At 38.7% G+C, this 20,975-nt stretch overlaps 1 protein-coding gene across 3 annotated transcripts; it reads right to left on the reverse strand.

Annotated features, from left to right (window-relative positions):
- Positions 1-1,007: 1,007 nt before the first annotated feature.
- On the reverse strand, positions 1,008-20,890 carry ccdc90b (coiled-coil domain containing 90B). Of its 3 annotated transcripts, XM_080779661.1 has the most exons (10): positions 20,610-20,890; positions 19,406-19,525; positions 18,982-19,085; positions 14,201-14,302; positions 10,730-10,771; positions 10,226-10,297; positions 8,115-8,168; positions 6,609-6,723; positions 1,394-1,491; positions 1,008-1,337 (listed from the first exon to the last, which is right to left on the reverse strand). In XM_080779661.1, exons 1-9 carry the CDS (start codon positions 20,686-20,688, stop codon positions 1,436-1,438), a joined length of 744 nt encoding a protein of 247 aa, XP_080635787.1. In that variant the 5' UTR covers positions 20,689-20,890; the 3' UTR covers positions 1,008-1,337; positions 1,394-1,435. The 3 variants fall into 3 exon arrangements, with proteins under 3 accessions (XP_080635787.1, XP_080635788.1, XP_080635786.1); XM_080779662.1 differs by having other exon boundaries at positions 1,008-1,491; positions 6,609-6,716; XM_080779660.1 differs by having other exon boundaries at positions 1,008-1,491.
- Between the last annotated feature and the right edge of the window lie 85 nt (positions 20,891-20,975).

The raw sequence follows: 20,975 nt of genomic DNA on the forward strand, positions 1-20,975 counted from the left end.
TAAATGTAGTGGTAGTAAAAGTTTTGGCAATTATAAATACTCAAGTAAAGCAGAAATAAATACCTCAAAATTGTATTTAAGTTTGTACTTAGTTACTTTACACACCACTGCTACGCTATTGGGCTGCAAAGCAAGGTCTCTGACGCCCCCCTCTGGTTAAAGATTGAATCACAGTAGAGTAAACAGATCATAATGCTGTTTAATGTTAATATGTTTTGCTACAGGGGCCCCTATAATAGGGGCCTCTATAATAGGGCCCCCTATAATATGTTTCTGCATACACCCTATAATATAATATGATATAGCACAACATATTTAAACCAAGCTTCTGCATCCACCCCTATTATAATATAGCACATCACACTTAAACCAGGTGTATTTAATGTTAATATCTTGTGCTAGGGTTAGCATTATCTTATAATAATATATAGCACATCATATTAAAGCAGGTGTACTGTCAGATTGGAGGTAGACGGTAGATTGCTACCGTCAGGGGAGTCTGGTCATCACAGTGTCCCAGTAACAGGAGGGCCTGTTCAGAGCTGCTCCAAATCTAAACTTAGTAAAAATGTACCCAACAGTCTCCCTTATATGTGTGATAGATGTGGCATTGCAGAGCGTTCTCTATCTGTCTCACATCATTTCTGGGTAAATATATTTAATTGGTTCTCCAGACAGCTGGGAAAGGATATTCAGCCAGGTTGCTGTTTAGTAATATTTTGTTGCTCTGATGAGACAAGAGGCCGTAATCCTTCCCAGGCAGGTATGGTTGCTGCCAAAAGAACAAAATGTATAGTGATAAAGTGGAAGTCTTAGGGCCGATTCATACTCCTATTTTACTGCTGTTTCGGCACTGTAGTGCCGAAATGATTTCGGCTCGTCAGAAATTTTCAGTAATAATAATAATAATCTGAGAGGCTAAATGTCATCAAATGGTGGTCCGTGACTCAGATGGGTCTGAGAGGCTATAAATCCAAAGGTCACAAATCTAGTTGAGGAACACATGGTAAAACACATGTTTTTTTTATTGTCGACTATGGTGAACACAAACCTATTTTCAGACAAAGTAAGGTGTAAAATGTGCTTCATTACCGGTATATAATAATAGTAATAATAGTGCCTCAGTAAACTGTCACAGGTAAACAATGAGCCTATAGCATTAGTCTAAAACAAAATAATATCTAAATAATATTATTATGTACATTGAAACCATCGTCTCTTTCCAAAACGGTCACTTTTCAGGATTAAAATTTAAAAATGCAGATCTACAGATTGTGTGACGCTGTGCTATGAAGTAGGACGTTATTACAGGAAAACACCAAGAGATTCCATGGTCTGTAGAAATATAAAACATAGATAAACTAAAGGATTCCATGGTTCATCTCCACAGTCGGTAGAAATATAAAACATAGATAAACTAAAGGATTCCGTAGTTTCATCTCCACAGTCGGTAGAAAGCCAGGGCGATCGCCAGACAGGAAAACACTGTCGCTGCAAGGAGACAAAACACATGCCGAAACGTTGGTTCCTAATAATAAATAAACCTTGGTTCCTACACTGCGTCCTAATAAATAAACCTTGGTTCCTACTCTGTGTCCTAATAAATAAACCTTGGTTCCTACTCTGCGTCCTAATAAATAAACCTTGGTTCCTACTCTGTATCCTAATAAATAAACCTTGGTTCCTACTCTGTATCCTAATAAATAAACCTTGGTTCCTACTCTGTGTCCTAATAAATAAACCTTGGTTCCTACTCTGCGTCCTAATAAATAAACCTTGGTTCCTACTCTGCGTCCTAATAAATAAACCTTGGTTCCTACTCTGTGTCCTAATAAATAAACCTTGGTTCCTACTCTGCGTCCTAATAAATAAACCTTGGTTCCTACTCTGCGTCCTAATAAATAAACCTTGGTTCCTACTCTGCATCCTAATAAATAAACCTTGGTTCCTACTCTGTATCCTAATAAATAAACCTTGGTTCCTACTCTGCATCCTAATAAATAAACCTTGGTTCCTACTCTGTATCCTAATAAATAAACCTTGGTTCCTAATCTGCATCCTAATAAATAAACCTTGGTTTCTACTCTGCGTCCTAATAAATAAACCTTGGTTCCTAATCTGCATCCTAATAAATAAACCTTGGTTTCTACTCTGCATCCTAATAAATAAACCTTGGTTCCTACTCTGTATCCTAATAAATAAACCTTGGTTCCTAATCTGCATCCTAATAAATAAACCTTGGTTTCTACTCTGCGTCCTAATAAATAAACCTTGGTTCCTACTCTGTATCCTAATAAATAAACCTTGGTTCCTACTCTGTATCCTAATAAATAAACCTTGGTTCCTACTCTGTATCCTAATAAATAAACCTTGGTTCCTACTCTGCATCCTAATAAATAAACCTTGGTTCCTACTCTGCATCCTAATAAATAAACCTTGGTTCCTACTCTGTGTCCTAATAAATAAACCTTGGTTCCTACTCTGCATTCTAATAAATAAACCTTGGTTCCTACTCTGCATTCTAATAAACAAACCTTGCTTCCTACTCTGCGTCCTAATAAATAAACCTTGGTTCCTACTCTGCATCCTAATAAATAAACCCTGGTTCCTACTCTGCATCCTAATAAATAAACCTTGGTTCCTACTCTGCATCCTAATAAATAAACCTTGGTTCCTACTCTGCGTCCTAATAAATAAACCTTGGTTCCTACTCTGTATCCTAATAAATAAACCTTGGTTCCTACTCTGTATCCTAATAAATAAACCTTGGTTCCTACTCTGTGTCCTAATAAATAAACCTTGGTTCCTACTCTGTGACTCCTAATAAATAAACCTTGGTTCCTACTCTGTATCCTAATAAATAAACCTTGGTTCCTACTCTGTGACTCCTAATAAATAAACCTTGGTTCCTACTCTGTATCCTAATAAATAAACCTTGGTTCCTACTCTGTATCCTAATAAATAAACCTTGGTTCCTAATCTGCATCCTAATAAATAAACCTTGGTTCCTACTCTGTATCCTAATAAATAAACCTTGGTTCCTACTCTGCATCCTAATAAATAAACCTTGGTTCCTACTCTGCATCCTAATAAATAAACCTTGGTTCCTAATCTGCATCCTAATAAATAAACCTTGGTTTCTACTCTGCATCCTAATAAATAAACCTTGGTTCCTACTCTGTATCCTAATAAATAAACCTTGGTTCCTACTCTGTATCCTAATAAATAAACCTTGGTTCCTAATCTGCATCCTAATAAATAAACCTTGGTTTCTACTCTGCGTCCTAATAAATAAACCTTGGTTCCTACTCTGTATCCTAATAAATAAACCTTGGTTCCTACTCTGTATCCTAATAAATAAACCTTGGTTCCTACTCTGTATCCTAATAAATAAACCTTGGTTCCTAATCTGCATCCTAATAAATAAACCTTGGTTTCTACTCTGTATCCTAATAAATAAACCTTGGTTCCTACTCTGCATCCTAATAAATAAACCTTGGTTCCTACTCTGTGTCCTAATAAATAAACCTTGGTTCCTACTCTGCATTCTAATAAATAAACCTTGGTTCCTACTCTGCATTCTAATAAACAAACCTTGCTTCCTACTCTGCGTCCTAATAAATAAACCTTGGTTCCTACTCTGTATCCTAATAAATAAACCTTGGTTCCTACTCTGTATCCTAATAAATAAACCTTGGTTCCTACTCTGTGTCCTAATAAATAAACCTTGGTTCCTACTCTGTGACTCCTAATAAATAAACCTTGGTTCCTACTCTGTGTCCTAATAAATAAACCTAGGTTCCTACTCTGTATCCTAATAAATAAACCTTGGTTCCTACTCTGTGTCCTAATAAATAAACCTTGGTTCCTACTCTGTGTCCTAATAAATAAACCTTGGTTCCTACTCTGCATCCTAATAAATAAACCTTGGTTCCTACTCTGCATTCTAATAAATAAACCTTGGTTCCTACTCTGCATTCTAATAAACAAACCTTGCTTCCTACTCTGTGACTCCTAATAAATAAACCTTGGTTCCTACTCTGTATCCTAATAAATAAACCTTGGTTCCTAATCTGCATCCTAATAAATAAACCTTGGTTCCTACTCTGTGTCCTAATAAATAAACCTTGGTTCCTACTCTGCATTCTAATAAATAAACCTTGGTTCCTACTCTGTATCCTAATAAATAAACCTTGGTTCCTACTCTGCATTCTAATAAATAAACCTTGGTTCCTACTCTGCATTCTAATAAACAAACCTTGCTTCCTACTCTGTGACTCCTAATAAATAAACCTTGGTTCCTACTCTGTATCCTAATAAATAAACCTTGGTTCCTACTCTGTGACTCCTAATAAATAAACCTTGGTTCCTACTCTGTATCCTAATAAATAAACCTTGGTTCCTACTCTGTGTCCTAATAAATAAACCTTGGTTCCTACTCTGTGACTCCTAATAAATAAACCTTGGTTCCTACTCTGTGACTCCTAATAAATAAACCTTGGTTCCTACTCTGTATCCTAATAAATAAACCTTGGTTCCTACTCTGTGTCCTAATAAATAAACCTTGGTTCCTACTCTGTGACTCCTAATAAATAAACCTTGGTTCCTACTCTGTATCCTAATAAATAAACCTTGGTTCCTACTCTGTGTCCTAATAAATAAACCTTGGTTCCTACTCTGCATTCTAATAAATAAACCTTGGTTCCTACTCTGCATTCTAATAAACAAACCTTGCTTCCTACTCTGCGTCCTAATAAATAAACCTTGGTTCCTACTCTGTATCCTAATAAATAAACCTTTGTTTCTACTCTGCATCCTAATAAATAAACCTTGGTTCCTACTCTGCATTCTAATAAACAAACCTTGGTTCCTACTCTGTGTCCTAATAAATAAACCTTGGTTCCTACTCTGCATCCTAATAAATTAACCTTGGTTCCTACTCTGCATCCTAATAAATAAACCCTGGTTCCTACTCTGTGTCCTAATAAATAAACCTTGGTTCCTACTCTGTATCCTAATAAATAAACCTTGGTTCCTACTCTGCATCCTAATAAATTAACCTTGGTTCCTACTCTGCATCCTAATAAATAAACCTTGGTTCCTACTCTGCATCCTAATAAATAAACCTTGGTTCCTAATCTGCATCCTAATAAATAAACCTTGGTTTCTACTCTGTGTCCTAATAAATAAACCTTGGTTCCTACTCTGTGTCCTAATAAATAAACCTTGGTTCCTACTCTGTGTCCTAATAAATAAACCTTGGTTCCTACTCTGTGTCCTAATAAATAAACCTTGGTTCCTACTCTGTATCCTAATAAATAAACCCTGGTTCCTACTCTGTATCCTAATAAATAAACCTTGGTTCCTACTCTGTATCCTAATAAATAAACCTTGGTTCCTACTCTGCATTCTAATAAATAAACCTTGGTTCCTACTCTGTATCCTAATAAATAAACCTTGGTTCCTACTCTGTATCCTAATAAATAAACCTTGGTTCCTACTCTGTGTCCTAATAAATAAACCTTGGTTCCTACTCTGTGTCCTAATAAATAAACCTTGGTTCCTACTCTGTGTCCTAATAAATAAACCTAGGTTCCTACTCTGCGTCCTAATAAATAAACCTTGGTTCCTACTCTGTATCCTAATAAATAAACCTTGGTTCCTACTCTGTGTCCTAATAAATAAACCCTGGTTCCTACTCTGTGTCCTAATAAATAAACCTTGGTTCCTACTCTGCGTCCTAATAAATAAACCTTGGTTCCTACTCTGTATCCTAATAAATAAACCCTGGTTCCTACTCTGTGTCCTAATAAATAAACCTTGGTTCCTACTCTGCATCCTAATAAATAAACCTTGGTTCCTACTCTGCGTCCTAATAAATAAACCTTGGTTCCTACTCTGCGTCCTAATAAATAAACCTTGGTTCCTACTCTGCGTCCTAATAAATAAACCTTGGTTCCTACTCTGCATCCTAATAAATAAACCTTGGTTCCTACTCTGTGTCCTAATAAATAAACCTTGGTTCCTACTCTGTGTCCTAATAAATAAACCTTGGTTCCTACTCTGCATCCTAATAAATAAACCTTGGTTCCTACTCTGTGTCCTAATAAATAAACCTTGGTTCCTACTCTGTATCCTAATAAATAAACCTTGGTTCCTACTCTGCATCCTAATAAATAAACCTTGGTTCCTACTCTGTATCCTAATAAATAAACCCTGGTTCCTACTCTGTGTCCTAATAAATAAACCTTGGTTCCTACTCTGCATCCTAATAAATAAACCTTGGTTCCTACTCTGCGTCCTAATAAATAAACCTTGGTTCCTACTCTGCGTCCTAATAAATAAACCTTGGTTCCTACTCTGCGTCCTAATAAATAAACCTTGGTTCCTACTCTGCGTCCTAATAAATAAACCTTGGTTCCTACTCTGCGTCCTAATAAATAAACCTTGGTTCCTACTCTGTATCCTAATAAATAAACCCTGGTTCCTACTCTGCATCCTAATAAATAAACCTTGGTTCCTACTCTGCGTCCTAATAAATAATCGTGCGCGGCCACTCTTTTGTCTTTTCAATACTTTACTCTAGTTTAGAGTATTAGTATTAGTACCTGCTAAGTATCGTATCGTCTCCAGTTTCAGAGACTCCAGTAAGGTCTTCAGTGAAGCGACCTCAAGGTCAATCTTCTTACTGGCCTCTGTGTTGTCAAGGTCAATGTCTGCTTTCTGAAGGTCACACACACACACACACACACACACACACACACACACACACACACACACACACACACACACACACACACACACACATTAATCATGTTACCAAGATTGCCTTTTTTCACCTTAGAAATATTGCACGAATCAGAGCCTATTTGTCATTGGACGATGCAAAAACGCTAATCCACGCCTTTGTTTTTTCTTGGCTTGATTACTGCAATGCACTTTTTCCTGGACTGCCTAAGAAAACAACTGACAGATTACAACTTGTCCAAAATGCAGCAGCCAGAGTTTTTACTAAAACTAAGTAAGAACATATTACTCCAGTTTTGGCATCACTGCACTGGCTTCCGGTTGTTTTTAGGATTGATTTTTAAATTATTTTACTTGTGTATAAAGCTCTCAATGGTCTCGCACCTTCCTACCTACATGACTGCCTGCCTAAATATGTCCCAAACCGCCCCCTAAGGTCTTCCACTGCTGGCCTGCTCGCTTTGCCTAAAAAAATGGCAACTAAAAAATACGGGGAAGCAGCTTTTTGCTTCTACGGGCCGACGGCGTGGAACAATTTCCCACTGTACCAGCCTCTGTAGTTTAACAAGCTCCCACTGTACCTTCGACAGGCAGCCTCAGTAGACATTTTTAAAGCAGAGCTCAAGACCCACTTCTACAACATTGCTTTTAATTGATCTTTTATTTTTTTATGTCCTCACTGTATTGCATTACTGCTTGTTTTTTAATGTTTATGCATTGCTTTTCTTTTCTTTTATTCTCCATTGTTCTGTAAAGCACTTTGAGCTGCATTTCATGTCATGAAAGGTGCTATACAAATAAAGTTTTATTATTATTATTACCTGTATTGTATTTACTTTTTATGTTTGATTCTTTAAATTAGGGGAAGTTCTCGATAAGCCTTCTGGCTTCTAACTTCTCCTGCACAATCATAATATATATGTAACTTCTCTTTTTAACATATGAAGGTAGGAAGGTTTTAAATGACGTCACATTGTAGGCTCTACAGAGCCGAGCCGACTTTTATTTTTAGTATGAATCGGCCCCTTATAAACAAGTAAAATAAAATTTAAATCAATCCTAAGAACAACTGGAAGCCAATTAATTCAGAGAAGCTAAAACTGGAGTAATATCTTCTCTCATCTTAGTTTTAGTTAAAACTCTGGCTGCCGCATTTTGGACAAGTTGTACCTTCGACAGGCAGCCTCTGTAGTTTAATAACCTTAGTAGTTTAACCGTAGTTTAATACCTTCGACAGGCAGCCTCTGTAGTTTAATGATATCCTCGTACTGTTAACTGCCAATAAAGTATCAGTCAATCAATCAATCAATCAATCAATCAATCAAATAGACAGTGTCAATAATAATAATAATAATATTGAAGTTGACCTTGTGATGGAACTCTGAGCTAGCCTCCATTAGCTTCTTCTCCTGATCAGTAAACTGGAAGAGACACACACAGACGCACAGACGCACGCACGCACGCACGCACGCACGCACGCACGCACGCACGCACGCACGCACGCACGCACGCACACACACACACACACACACACACACACACACACACACACACACACACACACACACACACACACACACACACACACACACACACACACACACACACACACACAAAATAAATAATAATAAATAAACAAAGTGGTCATTTTTTTATGAAATTGGAGGTCTGTGGGACCATCCACCAAGGTTGAGAGTGAGACCTGTAGCATGCTATTAGCAACCTATTGGCATGATATACCTATCTTTAGGTATTATTACTGGGCAGCCAATCTTAGAATTTTGCAACATTGGCTAATGTTGGAGAAATCACCTTTACGTCCAACATGGATTGAGATGGAATCTTCCTCAGTAAGGCCTGCCTCGTTAACTGCTCTTATTCATACCCCTATTCGTTTTTCTCTTACCCCTTATTCTAAGAATGTTATTGTCAAATCCACACTGAAAATTTGGAATCAATTCAGGCGCCACTTTGGTCTACAAGCTCAGTCCTTCCTTGCCCCAATAACAGCAAACCCTTTATTCCATCCATCTTTGAGTGATAATGCCTTCTCTTTATGGTCATCACTTGGTATTACAAAGCTCAGTGATCTGTATATTGACAAAGTATTTGCCTCCTTTCAACAGCTGTCTGGGAAATATTCCCTTTCAAATCAACACTTCTTTCGATATCTTCAGATTCGCAGTTTTGTGCGTAGCCTTAACCCTGTATTTCCAAACCTTCCAGAGGCCACTGTGGTTGATTCCTTCTTAACTCCATTGTCGAGCACGAAGGGTCTAATATCGGTTATGTACAATTGTATTTTCTCTTTGCGGCCTACTTCAATAGAAAATATTAAGAACAGGTGGGAAGAGGACTTGGGAGAAGAAATCTCAGACGATGATTGGGAAGATATTTTACGTCTTGTCCACTCTTCTTCCATTTGTGTGAGGCATGGGCTAATCCAATGCAAAATTATCCATCGTGTGCATTTCACTAAAGTTAGGTTATCCAAAATATATGGTGATATTGATCCCCTGTGTGATAGATGTCGTTCGGCCCCCGCCACGTATATACATATGTTTTGGTCATGCCCTTCTTTACGTAGGTATTATTGGACTAAGATCTTTGACACTATGTCGAGTAGTGTTGGGGTACCATTTGAACCAAATGTAATGACGGCTATTTTCGGAATCTCTCCCCCTGATCTATTCCTGTCAAAATACAAAGCTCACTTGGTGGCCTTTACCACTCTCTTAGCTAGGCGTCTGATTCTGATGAAATGGAAGTCCTCTGCTCCCCCAACCCATCTTCACTGGATTAGAGATGTACTCCACTTTATTCAATTAGAAAAAATTAGATGTACCCTGAGAGGCTCTGTATCCAAATTTGAGGACACATGGGGCCCCTTCCTCGCACTAGTAAATAACTTGCAGTTCCAAGCAATTCCAGATTGAATGAGTTTAATCTTGGATCTGAGCATGCTACTGTAGATTCCCGACGCAGCTGGGTTGTTCAGTATATTTATTATTAGGAGCCATGGATGCAATACCACGTCTATTATGTTTTGGGTGACCAATGACCATGCCATGTTGTCTTGTCTTGTCTTGTCGTACGTTTGTCTTGTTTTTGTTTCAAAACTTGATTCCGGTTATGTGGTTTGTATTAGTGTCGCTTCCATGTTAGCATAGGACTATGCAACTTTTTATTTTATTTTCTTATTTTTATTTTATGCTACCACAATATTTTGTGTATGGACTCACAACATTTTGTTATCTTTTATATGTTTCATATGGGTGTGTCACATATACTGTCATTTGATTTACTGTATACCCTGAATCTTGAATAAACAAAACAGTGGAAAAAAAACCCTATTAGCATGATATTATATTACATGTGATGGTAAAACTAGACACCACCATAATATCAGAGATGTATACAATATGATCTATGATTATATTACACAGTATTAATATGAAATGTATATTTATTTTATTACCATATCAGAAATACGACTTCTCTCCAGGTTGATGTCCAATTTAGTCTCTGCTCGGATCTTCAGACTCTCCTCCTGAGAAACACCACACTACTTTATTACATTATAAGTACTTTATTAGTTACATTATAAATACTTTATTACATTCAGACTCTCCTCCTGAGAAACACCACACTACTTTATTACATTATAAATACTTTATTACATTATAAATACTTTATTACATTCAGACTCTCCTCCTGAGAAACACCACACTACTTTATTACATTATAAGTACTTTATTACATTATAAATACTTTATTACATTCAGACTCTCCTCCTGAGAAACACCACACTACTTTATTACATTATAAATACTTTATTATTACATATATTATATAAATACTTTATTACATATATTATGATATAACTCCCAGGTGTTGTGCATTTACTAATGATGTCTGTAATAACTGTCCTGAGAGGTGGACGTTAAATAAAGTTAAATAAAGTCCTATTTAGTTTTCTTACCGTCAGTCTGTTTCTTAACTGATCCAGCTCCCGCTTCATCTTCTACAGGTAAAAAAAAACACACACACACACACACACACACACACACACACACACACACACACACACACACACACATTAGAGATCTACGTATCCACACCAGTCATAAAAACACCATATCGGGATCGGATCGGTCTCAAAATAATCCAGATAATACTCACCGATATTGATGATGCAATAATAATGTGACCGTCAGTGGCTAAATTTAACGCATTTTGGGCGGGAACCCCTTTTGATGTTTTAAACATTATGTTAGAATTTATCTACAAGCTCAAAGCGCGCCACCAAGTTCTCCTCCGCGCCAATCGTCGGATTGACGATCATATATAACACACCTAGTGATATGAGGTCTGTTACGGACCATGGTCCTTCTCATTATTTGTTTAAGTATAATTATTATTTATGGTGTCTATTAAATTAGGATAATAATTATAAGTTTGTTATTTGTTATTATGTTTTATGGCATGTGACAAATTGTATTTATTTTGCTACAGTACTCAAGTGAATTGACAGACATGGCTCTTTTTTTCCCCTATCTTTTTTCCTATTTTTTTCCCTATTTTTTTTCTTATTCTTTTTCTCCAATTTCTTTCTTATTTTCGGTCAGTACAACAGTATCAGACTGTGGTTGTACCGGTCAGTACAACAGTATCAGACTGTGGTTGTACCGGTCAGTACAACAGTATCAGACTGAGGTTGTACTGGTCAGTAAAACAGTATCAGACTGAGGTTGTACCGGTCAGTACAACAGTATCAGACTGAGGTTGTACTGGTCAGTAAAACAGTATCAGACTGAGGTTGTACTGGTCAGTAAAACAGTATCAGACTGAGGTTGTACTGGTCAGTAAAACAGTATCAGACTGAGGTTGTACTGGTCAGTACAACAGTATCAGACTGAGGTTGTACTGGTCAGTACAACAGTATCAGACTGAGGTTGTACTGGTCAGTACAACAGTATCAGACTGAGGTTGTACTGGTCAGTAAAACAGTATCAGACTGAGGTTGTACTGGTCAGTAAAACAGTATCAGACTGAGGTTGTACTGGTCAGTACAACAGTATCAGACTGAGGTTGTACTGGTCAGTACAACAGTATCAGACTGAGGTTGTACTGGTCAGTACAACAGTATCAGACTGAGGTTGTACTGGTCAGTACAACAGTATCAGACTGAGGTTGTACTGGTCAGTACAACAGTATCAGACTGAGGTTGTACTGGTCAGCTTCCAGGTTTTAATGTGTGTGTCTGTCTGTGTGTTTCTATGTGCAGGGCGTTGCTGAAACTGAACACTTGCCCTGGGTAAATAAAGGAGAAAAAAAAAGTATACGTATGTACGTTCTCGGAGCGTAGGTTGTATGTACAGTAAATGTACAGTAGAACTAAAAATACATGGCATGGATGCACCTGGGACGTATCCTCAGTGATGTATCCTGAGGTCATCACCTGGGACGTATCCTCAGTGATGTATCCTGAGGTCATCACCTGGGACGTATCCTCAGTGATGCATCCTGAGGTCATCACCTGAGACGTATCCTCAGTGATGCATCCTGAGGTCATCACCTGGGACGTATCCTCAGTGATGTATCCTGAGGTCATCACCTGGGACGTATCCTCAGTGATGCATCCTGAGGTCATCACCTGGGACGTACCCTCAGTGATGCATCCTGAGGTCATCACCTGGGACGTATCCTCAGTGATGTATCCTGAGGTCATCACCTGGGACGTATCCTCAGTGATGCATCCTGAGGTCATCACCTGGGACATATCCTCAGTGATGTATCCTGAGGTCATCACCTGGGACGTATCCTCAGTGATCTATCCTGAGGTCATCACCTGGGACGTATCCTCAGTGATGTTTCCTGAGGTCAACAGGGTTTCTGGTCTCTCAACATCATACCCCTCACTCAGGCGACCCAGGCGCGGTGATGAGGTCCCGACTTACGTCCCAGTAGCTACCCTCCATCAGTCCAGCAGGGAATGAGCAAGGCCACACAATCCGTTGCTCCGGAACTACTCTGCCGGGACTGGGAGAACCAGGTTCTGGTGCATGGAAGGACTATGTGTGAATGAATTTGAATGAATGAATGAATGAATGAATTTTTATTTTCGTGTCTTGTCAATTAAGACCCATCCCTTACGGGATTATAAGACACCAACAACATAAATAAACAATTTCACGTTCACTTCCCACACAGAAGTTACACAATTGATCAAAACAAAAACAGAAATAACATTATCATAAAATAAAATAATATAATAAATAATACATCACATATAAGTTTTCTTTGTCCTTATGTCCCAAGCTTTCTCTATATATTCTGCTAATGCAAATATCTTTTGTTCAAAAATCCATCTCAGTCGCTCTGCATCACTTAACCACATCAAATCTATATTTTTACATCTGTTAAATAACTTTTGACGTAGCTCATGATACAACGGGCAATAGAAAAGAAAATGGAACTCATTCTCAATATCATTTATGTCACAGTAGGTGCAAATACGTTCTTCTTCTGTAACTCCTCTATACCTCCCAGTCTCAAGGTGCAAAGGCAAGATCCCAGAACCAAGTTGGGCACATAGGGATCTTTGTCTTTTGGATAATGGGGCACAGACGTACTTTTCACTAGCATAACAGCTTTTTATCGTAACAAATGTTCTCAACTTTGGTTTGTACAATATGTCCTGTGACCATTTGTTCTGAAATAAACTATAAAGTGTGTCTTTAACCATTGAGATGTTTACAACCCTGTTATTTAGAAAACTGTCATGTAACCCAGTACGTACAAGAGTGTCCTCTATTGCACTTGCCCATGCACCTTTTACTGATACATCCCAGTTGAAAATCTTCCTAGCAACTCTGTTCTCTGGCATTCTGATTAGTCGGTTCCATAAGGCCATCATGCTGCCTCTCCACCTTATCTCACACGGCTCCCAACCCATGTCTCCTGTTATTGCTAATACAGGCGCAAATTTGTGCACCCTTAAAAAGTACCGTATGGCTCTATTCTGAACCATTTGTCCCTTCATATTCATGTTTGAGCCCCATATTCCCGCCATATAATCCATGACAGGGCAGACACACGTGTGAAACAGTTTGGAGTAGGCAGCATATCCTAAATCACCCAGCTGTTTAGTTTTGGCTATTATGCCACCTAGGGCCCTACCTGCAGATCCTGCCAATACCGATGTACCATATTCATAAAGTAAATGTTCATCCAAGTTAAGACCCAAATATTTGTAATTTTCAACATACTGTAATTTGTGTTCTCCTAGCTGGAACTGAAAATCACTCCTCACATGTGTGTGTGTGTGTGTGTGTGTGTGTGTGTGTGTGTGTGTGTGTGTGTGTGTGTGTGTGTGTGTGTGTGTGTGTGTGTGTGTATGTATATATATGTGTGTACAGTATATATGTATATATGAATATATGTAACGTACTGCGTTCTCTGATCGTAGGTTGGCGAACTCACTCTTCTCCAGAATCACCATGTCCTTCCTGATGGAGTCTAGATGAGCTAATATCTGCTGCAACGCTATCTCCTTTAAATATAAACATTAAAAACATGTTAATCTCCTTTAAATATAAACATTAAAAACATGTTAATCTCCTTTAAATATAAACATTATAAACATGTAAACTCCTTTAAATATAAACATTATAAACATGTTAATTATTATAACAATGTGTTGATGGAGTCTAGATGGGTTAAAAATGGTATATCCTATATTAACTAGAAAAGGTGCACAGGTCTCCACCAGGAGGATAGGAGTGTTTGTGTGATGTTTTTTGGAAAAATGTTTAGGAGCAATATAAACGTGTGTGTGTGTGTGTGTGTGTGTGTGTGTGTGTGTGTGTGTGTGTGTGTGTGTGTGTGTGTGTGTGACGCGGCTTGGCCTGTTGTAGCGCCACCATGAGGCTGATTTGAAAACTGTCAAGTGGCATTTCTTCCAAAGCCTAGTGGGAATATGCATGCACAGTTTCACCACAATCGGACGCTGCGTTGAGGAGTTGTGGCGATTTGTACAAAACGGGTACAAAGCGGGCTACTCCTGAAAAGTTTAGAAGCCAATCGTAGCCAATGAGGGTGGATTATGATAAATCAAACAAACCCGTCTTGATCACATGACTATGGGGAGCATGTGTACCGATTTGCGTGAAAGTTGGATAAAATCTGAAGGAGTAATATTAGAAAATGTATTTTACATATGTCGGCCTCCTGGTGGCGCTATAAAGAGCAGATGTGATCAATTCCAGGAAATGTTTTATTGTCTCCACCATGCCTTCATGGTGGAGACAATAAAACATACTCTCTCCCCGTGCCTTCGGCCTGGTGGAGACAATAAAACATACTCTCTCCCCATGCCTTCAGCCTGGTGGAGACAATAAAACATACTCTCTCCCCTTGCCTTCGGCCTGGTGGAGACAATAAAACATACTCTCTCCCCATGCCTTCAGCCTGGTGGAGACAATAAAACATACTCTCTCCTCATGCCTTCAGCCTGGTGGAGACAATAAAACATACTCTCTCCTCATGCCTTCAGCCTGGTGGAGACAATAAAACATACTCTCTCCTCATGCCTTCGGCCTGGTGGAGACAATAAAACATACTCTCTCCCCATGCCTTCAGCCTGGTGGAGACAATAAAACATACTCTCTCCCTATGCCTTCATGGTGGAGACCATAAAACATACTCTCTTCCCATGCCTTCAGCCTGGTGGAGACAATAAAACATACTCTCTCCCCATGCCTTCATGGTGGAGATAATAAAACATACTCTCTCCCCGTGCCTTCGGCCTGGTGGAGACAATAAAACATACTCTCTCCCCATGCCTTCATGGTGGAGACAATAAAACATACTCTCTCCCCATGCCTTCAGCCTGGTGGAGACAATGGGCCTATGGGCCGAGGGAAACACTTATACAGTCTCTGTCGCCCTCAAGTGGACAAAAACAGCAACAGGCCTACACATATACAGTGACTAGGTTGTTTTTGTTTGATTCCCCACTGCCTTCAATGACTTTCATTTTAAAGTAGTTGTTTTGAACCTGTGGTCCAGGGACCACCAGTGGTCCTTGAGGGGGTTCCAGGTGGTCCCCATGCAGCAATTATTTCGCTCTCAAGAGTTAAATTATTGTTAAACATCTGCATTACTTAATGTACAAGAAGTCGACACAATTAGACAATGTAGAATAATTGTTATTTTGATCAGTGTTTGCCTGTTATCTCTCCTAATGGTACCAACATCAATACAGCATGGAATTGTGGACAAAATAGTATTAATGTTTTGGGTGCTAAATGTCATCAAATGGTGGTCCGTGGCTCATTAAGGGGCCTTGATCTGAAAAGGGTTGAAAACCACTGTTTCAGAGGGTTTAAAGTAGGTTCTATTTTAATCATAGCATTAGGGTTGCATCTCTGTTTAAAGCAGCAGTAATGTTAATGTTTTAATCATAGCATTAGGGTTGTTTAAAGCAGTAGTAATGTTAATGTTTTAATCATAGCATTAGGGTTGTTTAAAGCAGTAGTAATGTTAATGTTTTAATCATAGCATTAGGGTTGGATCGTAGTAATGTTAATGTTTTGATCATAGCATTAGGGTTGGATCGTAGTAATTTTAATGTTTTAATCATAGCATTAGGGTTGCATCGATAGTAATAATGTGACTCCAGGTGACACATTTTGAAAATGTTCAACTACATTTAAAATGATCATGATCTCAATTCTTGTGGAGGGAATTCTAGATTCACATTGGAGCAAGAATCGTGCAGCACTAGCGTGTGCGTGCATGTGTCCTTTGTTTACCCTTCATTTTGTTTCGTATTTTATTATCTCCTTATCATGAACCCTATAACTGGAAACGAACAAAGTAACAAACTAAGACATTCTGAAACTACTCAAAGAGGGTTCCCTTTACTCTCCTGGAACTGTAAGACCCGTTACACTGTGAAAGTTAATAATAAGAAATGTAACAAATGACTTGTCACAATTTACGATATGTACTGTGTTGCCCTATGACGTGACCCACCCGTTTCTTGAAAAATAAAAATAAAAACAAAGTTTCAAAAAATAAAAAGATTTGCGGGACATTTGGAGTCAGTTGCCACTGGGCATGATGGAAGGCATGATGTTCATGATGTCAGATCATTATAGTACCCTATACAGTATACAGTAGCTTATTAAAAAGAGAGAACACATAACCCCCGTGCTGGCCTCCCTTCACTGGCTCCCGGTTTCTTTTAGAATTGATTTTAAAGTCCTTTTATTTACTTTTAAATGTTTAAATGGGCTGGCCCCCGAATATCTCTCCGGGCTCGTAAAACCCTACACCCCGGCTAGAGCTCTGCACTCTGCGGATCAGGTACTGCTAGAGGGCCGAACAACTAACAAAAGCACCAGGGGCGCACGCTCTTTCGCGGCTGCAGCTCCCAGACTCTGGAAGAGCTTGCCCTTTCACATTCGCTCTGCCCCCTCCATTGGTGTTTTTAAGTCTCACCTTAAAACTCATCTTTTCTCCCTGGCTTTTAATCCCTCCTGAGTCCATTTTATGCTTTCATCCTTACATTTTTGTCATTTTTATTAGTGTGTTTCTCGTTTATATTCTGTGTTCTCCTGCCTGTTCTCTGTTTTTGCCACTGATGTGCAGCACTTTGGTCAACCTTGGTTGTTTTAAATGTGCTCTATAAATAAAGTTTGATTTGATTTGATTTGATTATAATTAATACCACGAAGAAATGTGACACATTATTCTGTGCCCAGCGAGGCAGTCGGCAGCGCAGCGACATTAACCCCTTTTGGTGTGTCAAACATTGTTTTAATTTTGCTATTGAAAAATAGCAGATCTACAAGCTCACAGCGGGCCACAAAGTGGCGCGCTATGAACTTGTAGGACTGCTATTTTTGACAAATCGTTAAAATGTGCCTCAAACTTTCAGAAAATTGTCATGATTTAGAATACATTTATTTAAAATGTCGACGTCAGGCCTGGATGGGTTAATTAAGGCATAATCTAACCTTTAGAGGAGACGTCAGGCCTGGATGGGTTAATTAAGGCATAATCTAACCTTTAGAGGAGGCGAGCTGGCTTAAAACTAGGACTGGCCGACTTCAATAATGTGGACTTCTATTTGTAATATATAATTAACCCTATAGTGGCTGTCAGTCTGCTCTCTGTCTGTCAGACTATATGAACCATAGAATGCATGCCTAAACACAATGTCTTCGGACGATCAAATAATTTGTTAGAAAAACAACAAACTAAAAGTGTTGTAACCTGCCATTTTTTTCTTCTTTCTAATTCTTTGTTTGGCCGAAAAACATTGTGTTTATTGTCATGATTTGTCACGACAACACCTCTAGCTGACTGGATTCAAACAGCATTAATGGTGGGTATGGAAGTCTGAGGTTTTACCTCCAGCACATGTATGGTTCACTCAGCTCGGTATTGTGGCTGCTTTGGAGAGGTTATCCTTTAAGATGAATAATCAGTTGGATAAATATGATCTGAAGTGGGACGTGTTCCTCAGTCATGTTGCAGGTCCCTTGGTGTGATCCATGGTCAGGCAATGCCCTCTTGATTGTTTATTGTATTACTACACATTATGATACGGTTGATGATGCTGCGTTTGTAAATAATGTAAACTATTTTCACATTTTAATTTGATTTTTCTTTTTCCTTTTTTTTTTCTTTCTATTTGTTTATCTTATCTATCTTGCCTGTCCATGAATACGTTCTCTGCTGTTGTTGTTTGTGTTTGTATTTTAAGTTCTCTGTTTTATGTGTTTGTAAAAAATCTAAAATAAAGTACTGATCATGATTTGAAGAGTTGTCTTTGTCCGCGGCGTATAAACGTCTTTAAATAAATACTTTTTGAAAAGTCTATGAGGAAAAGGAACGGGGAATTCTTTTCCGGGTCTCTCGAGGGGAAAAATCTGCGCGATACTCGGCTATATATAGGCTATCATTTCTGTGCTGACCAATGTTGGGGACACAGCCTACATATTTTATATGAGGTTTGGGGACTATTACTTGATTCAGCATGAAGACTAAAGCCTTCTAAATAAATATACGCTTGCCTTGATCACTGGAACACCACCCTCTGAGCTGACTGGGACATGAGCATGTGTGTGTGTGTGTGTGTGTGTGTGTGTGTGTGTGTGTGTGTGTGTGTGTGTGTGTGTGTGTGTGTGTGTGTGTGTGTGTGTGTGTGTGAGTGTGTACCTGATGTGAGGTCGTCACCATGTCTTTGTAAACAATGTCCATATTGGTGGTCGTCAAGGTAACCAGAGCAGAGATGATGATCTCTGCCTGAGTTTTCTCTAAACCTGAGAAATATTACAATAACATATTACAATACTACCGTCTGTCTGCCTATTGTATTCTCATACAATTACAATATGACAATACATTATAATGAGACACAGGCAGGCAGGCAGACAGACAGGCAGGCAGACAGACAGACAGACAGGCAGGCAGACAGGCAGGCAGACAGGCAGGCAGGCAGACAGACAGACAGACAGACAGACAGACAGACAGACAGACAGACAGACAGACAGACAGACAGACAGACAGACAGACAGACAGACAGGCAGGCAGACAGACAGACAGACAGACAGACAGACAGACAGACAGACAGCTGTCTCACCACTCTCCTCCAGCTGTCTCACCAGACTGTGAGAGTCGAAGGTCAATTTACGATGTTCCAGGGGAGTCAGGTCCACCTTCCTGTGGGTGTGTGTGTACATGCACACCCCACACTGGATACCTGCACGCACAGATATACAGTACGCATAGGTTATAGGTCATAGGTCAAAGGTTATAGGTGTGAATGGTGGGAATGCTGTTTGTCAACATGCAGGTCCCTCAACAGACAGAGCAGAACCAGCCTGCCCTGACCAGCCTGTTTACAGCAGCCTCTCTGTTGTCTACCAGCTTGTAGATCTGCTATTACTTAACCCATTCTGACCTGAGATCAGATTCTAAAAATGTCTTCTACATCCTGACAGGTTTCTGTGTCAGTCGCTCTTCGATTTTTCAAAAATAGCAGACCTACAAGCTCGTAAGCGCGCCACTCGGTGGCGTGCTATGAGCTTGTAGGTCTGCTATTTTTCAATAGCTGAAGCATAACATAATGCTAACACCTAAAGGGGTTCCCGCCCATTAACTTGTATTTATTTATTATCTTGAAAGTGTGAGAACTAGTGATTCATTGTATTAATTACCGCCTTAGTATCAAATAAAAAATCATCAGTATAGTAATATATTGTAACACTGCATGTGGTTACATATATACAGTATGTGTTAGTATGAAAGAGTAACTCTAATGTAATGAATACTGCAATGTAACAGTAGCCTAATAACATAATAATACAAGTGTAATGTAATAGTAATGACTAATAAAGTTCTGTAATAACTAATATTAACTACATTTAGAGTTTATTGGAGTTTTATTAGGATCCCCATTAGCTGGTGCATGGCAGCAGCTAACGTTCCACACAGAACATAAAAACAGGACAATGATATATAAATAAAATAAAATGAAAATATTTGACAACCATTTCCTCCACTTTCTGATCGCCCATTTTCTTAGAAGAGAAGAAACACAAACCAAAAAGCAGGCTATAATTGTACTGTAATTATTAGTGTAATGTAATATATAATAATAGTAATAAAGTAGTGTAACCTCTCAGGTTGACTTTCCTCTGAACCAAATATAATGTAATATACAGTATAATAATAGTAATAAAGTACTGTATCTTACCTCTCAGGTTGACTTTCCTCTGAACCAGATGTACTAAAATATAATGTAATATACAGTATAATAATAGTAATAAAGTCCTGTATCTTACCTCTCGCGTTGACTTTCCTCTGAACCAGATGACTCTTCCCTGACATGGAGCGAAGAACTGTCTTCATAATGATGGACATCGTTCACTTTAACACTAAAACTATACTTTACTCTCTAAAACTCTATTAGTTTAGTCTCTAAAACTGCTAACTTTAAGAAGTCAATCCCTAGAAGTCTTATTTCAGGAACCAAACGCCTAAAACGGTGTCAGTTTAAATCTAATAAGGAGTTTAATCTCAGAAGCTAAAAGTGAACTAACCTCAGTTTCCATAAACCTGACCCTGTGCAGTGTTGTGGTGACGTCACATTAGCGCCGTGTTCCGGCGCGGCTGTGTTTTGTCAGCAAGTTTAAGCCAGAAATCAAAGA

The sequence above is a fragment of the Protomyctophum bolini genome (genome assembly GCF_963924005.1).
Source record: "Protomyctophum bolini genome assembly, chromosome: 13".
Classification (NCBI taxonomy): domain Eukaryota; kingdom Metazoa; phylum Chordata; class Actinopteri; order Myctophiformes; family Myctophidae; genus Protomyctophum; species Protomyctophum bolini.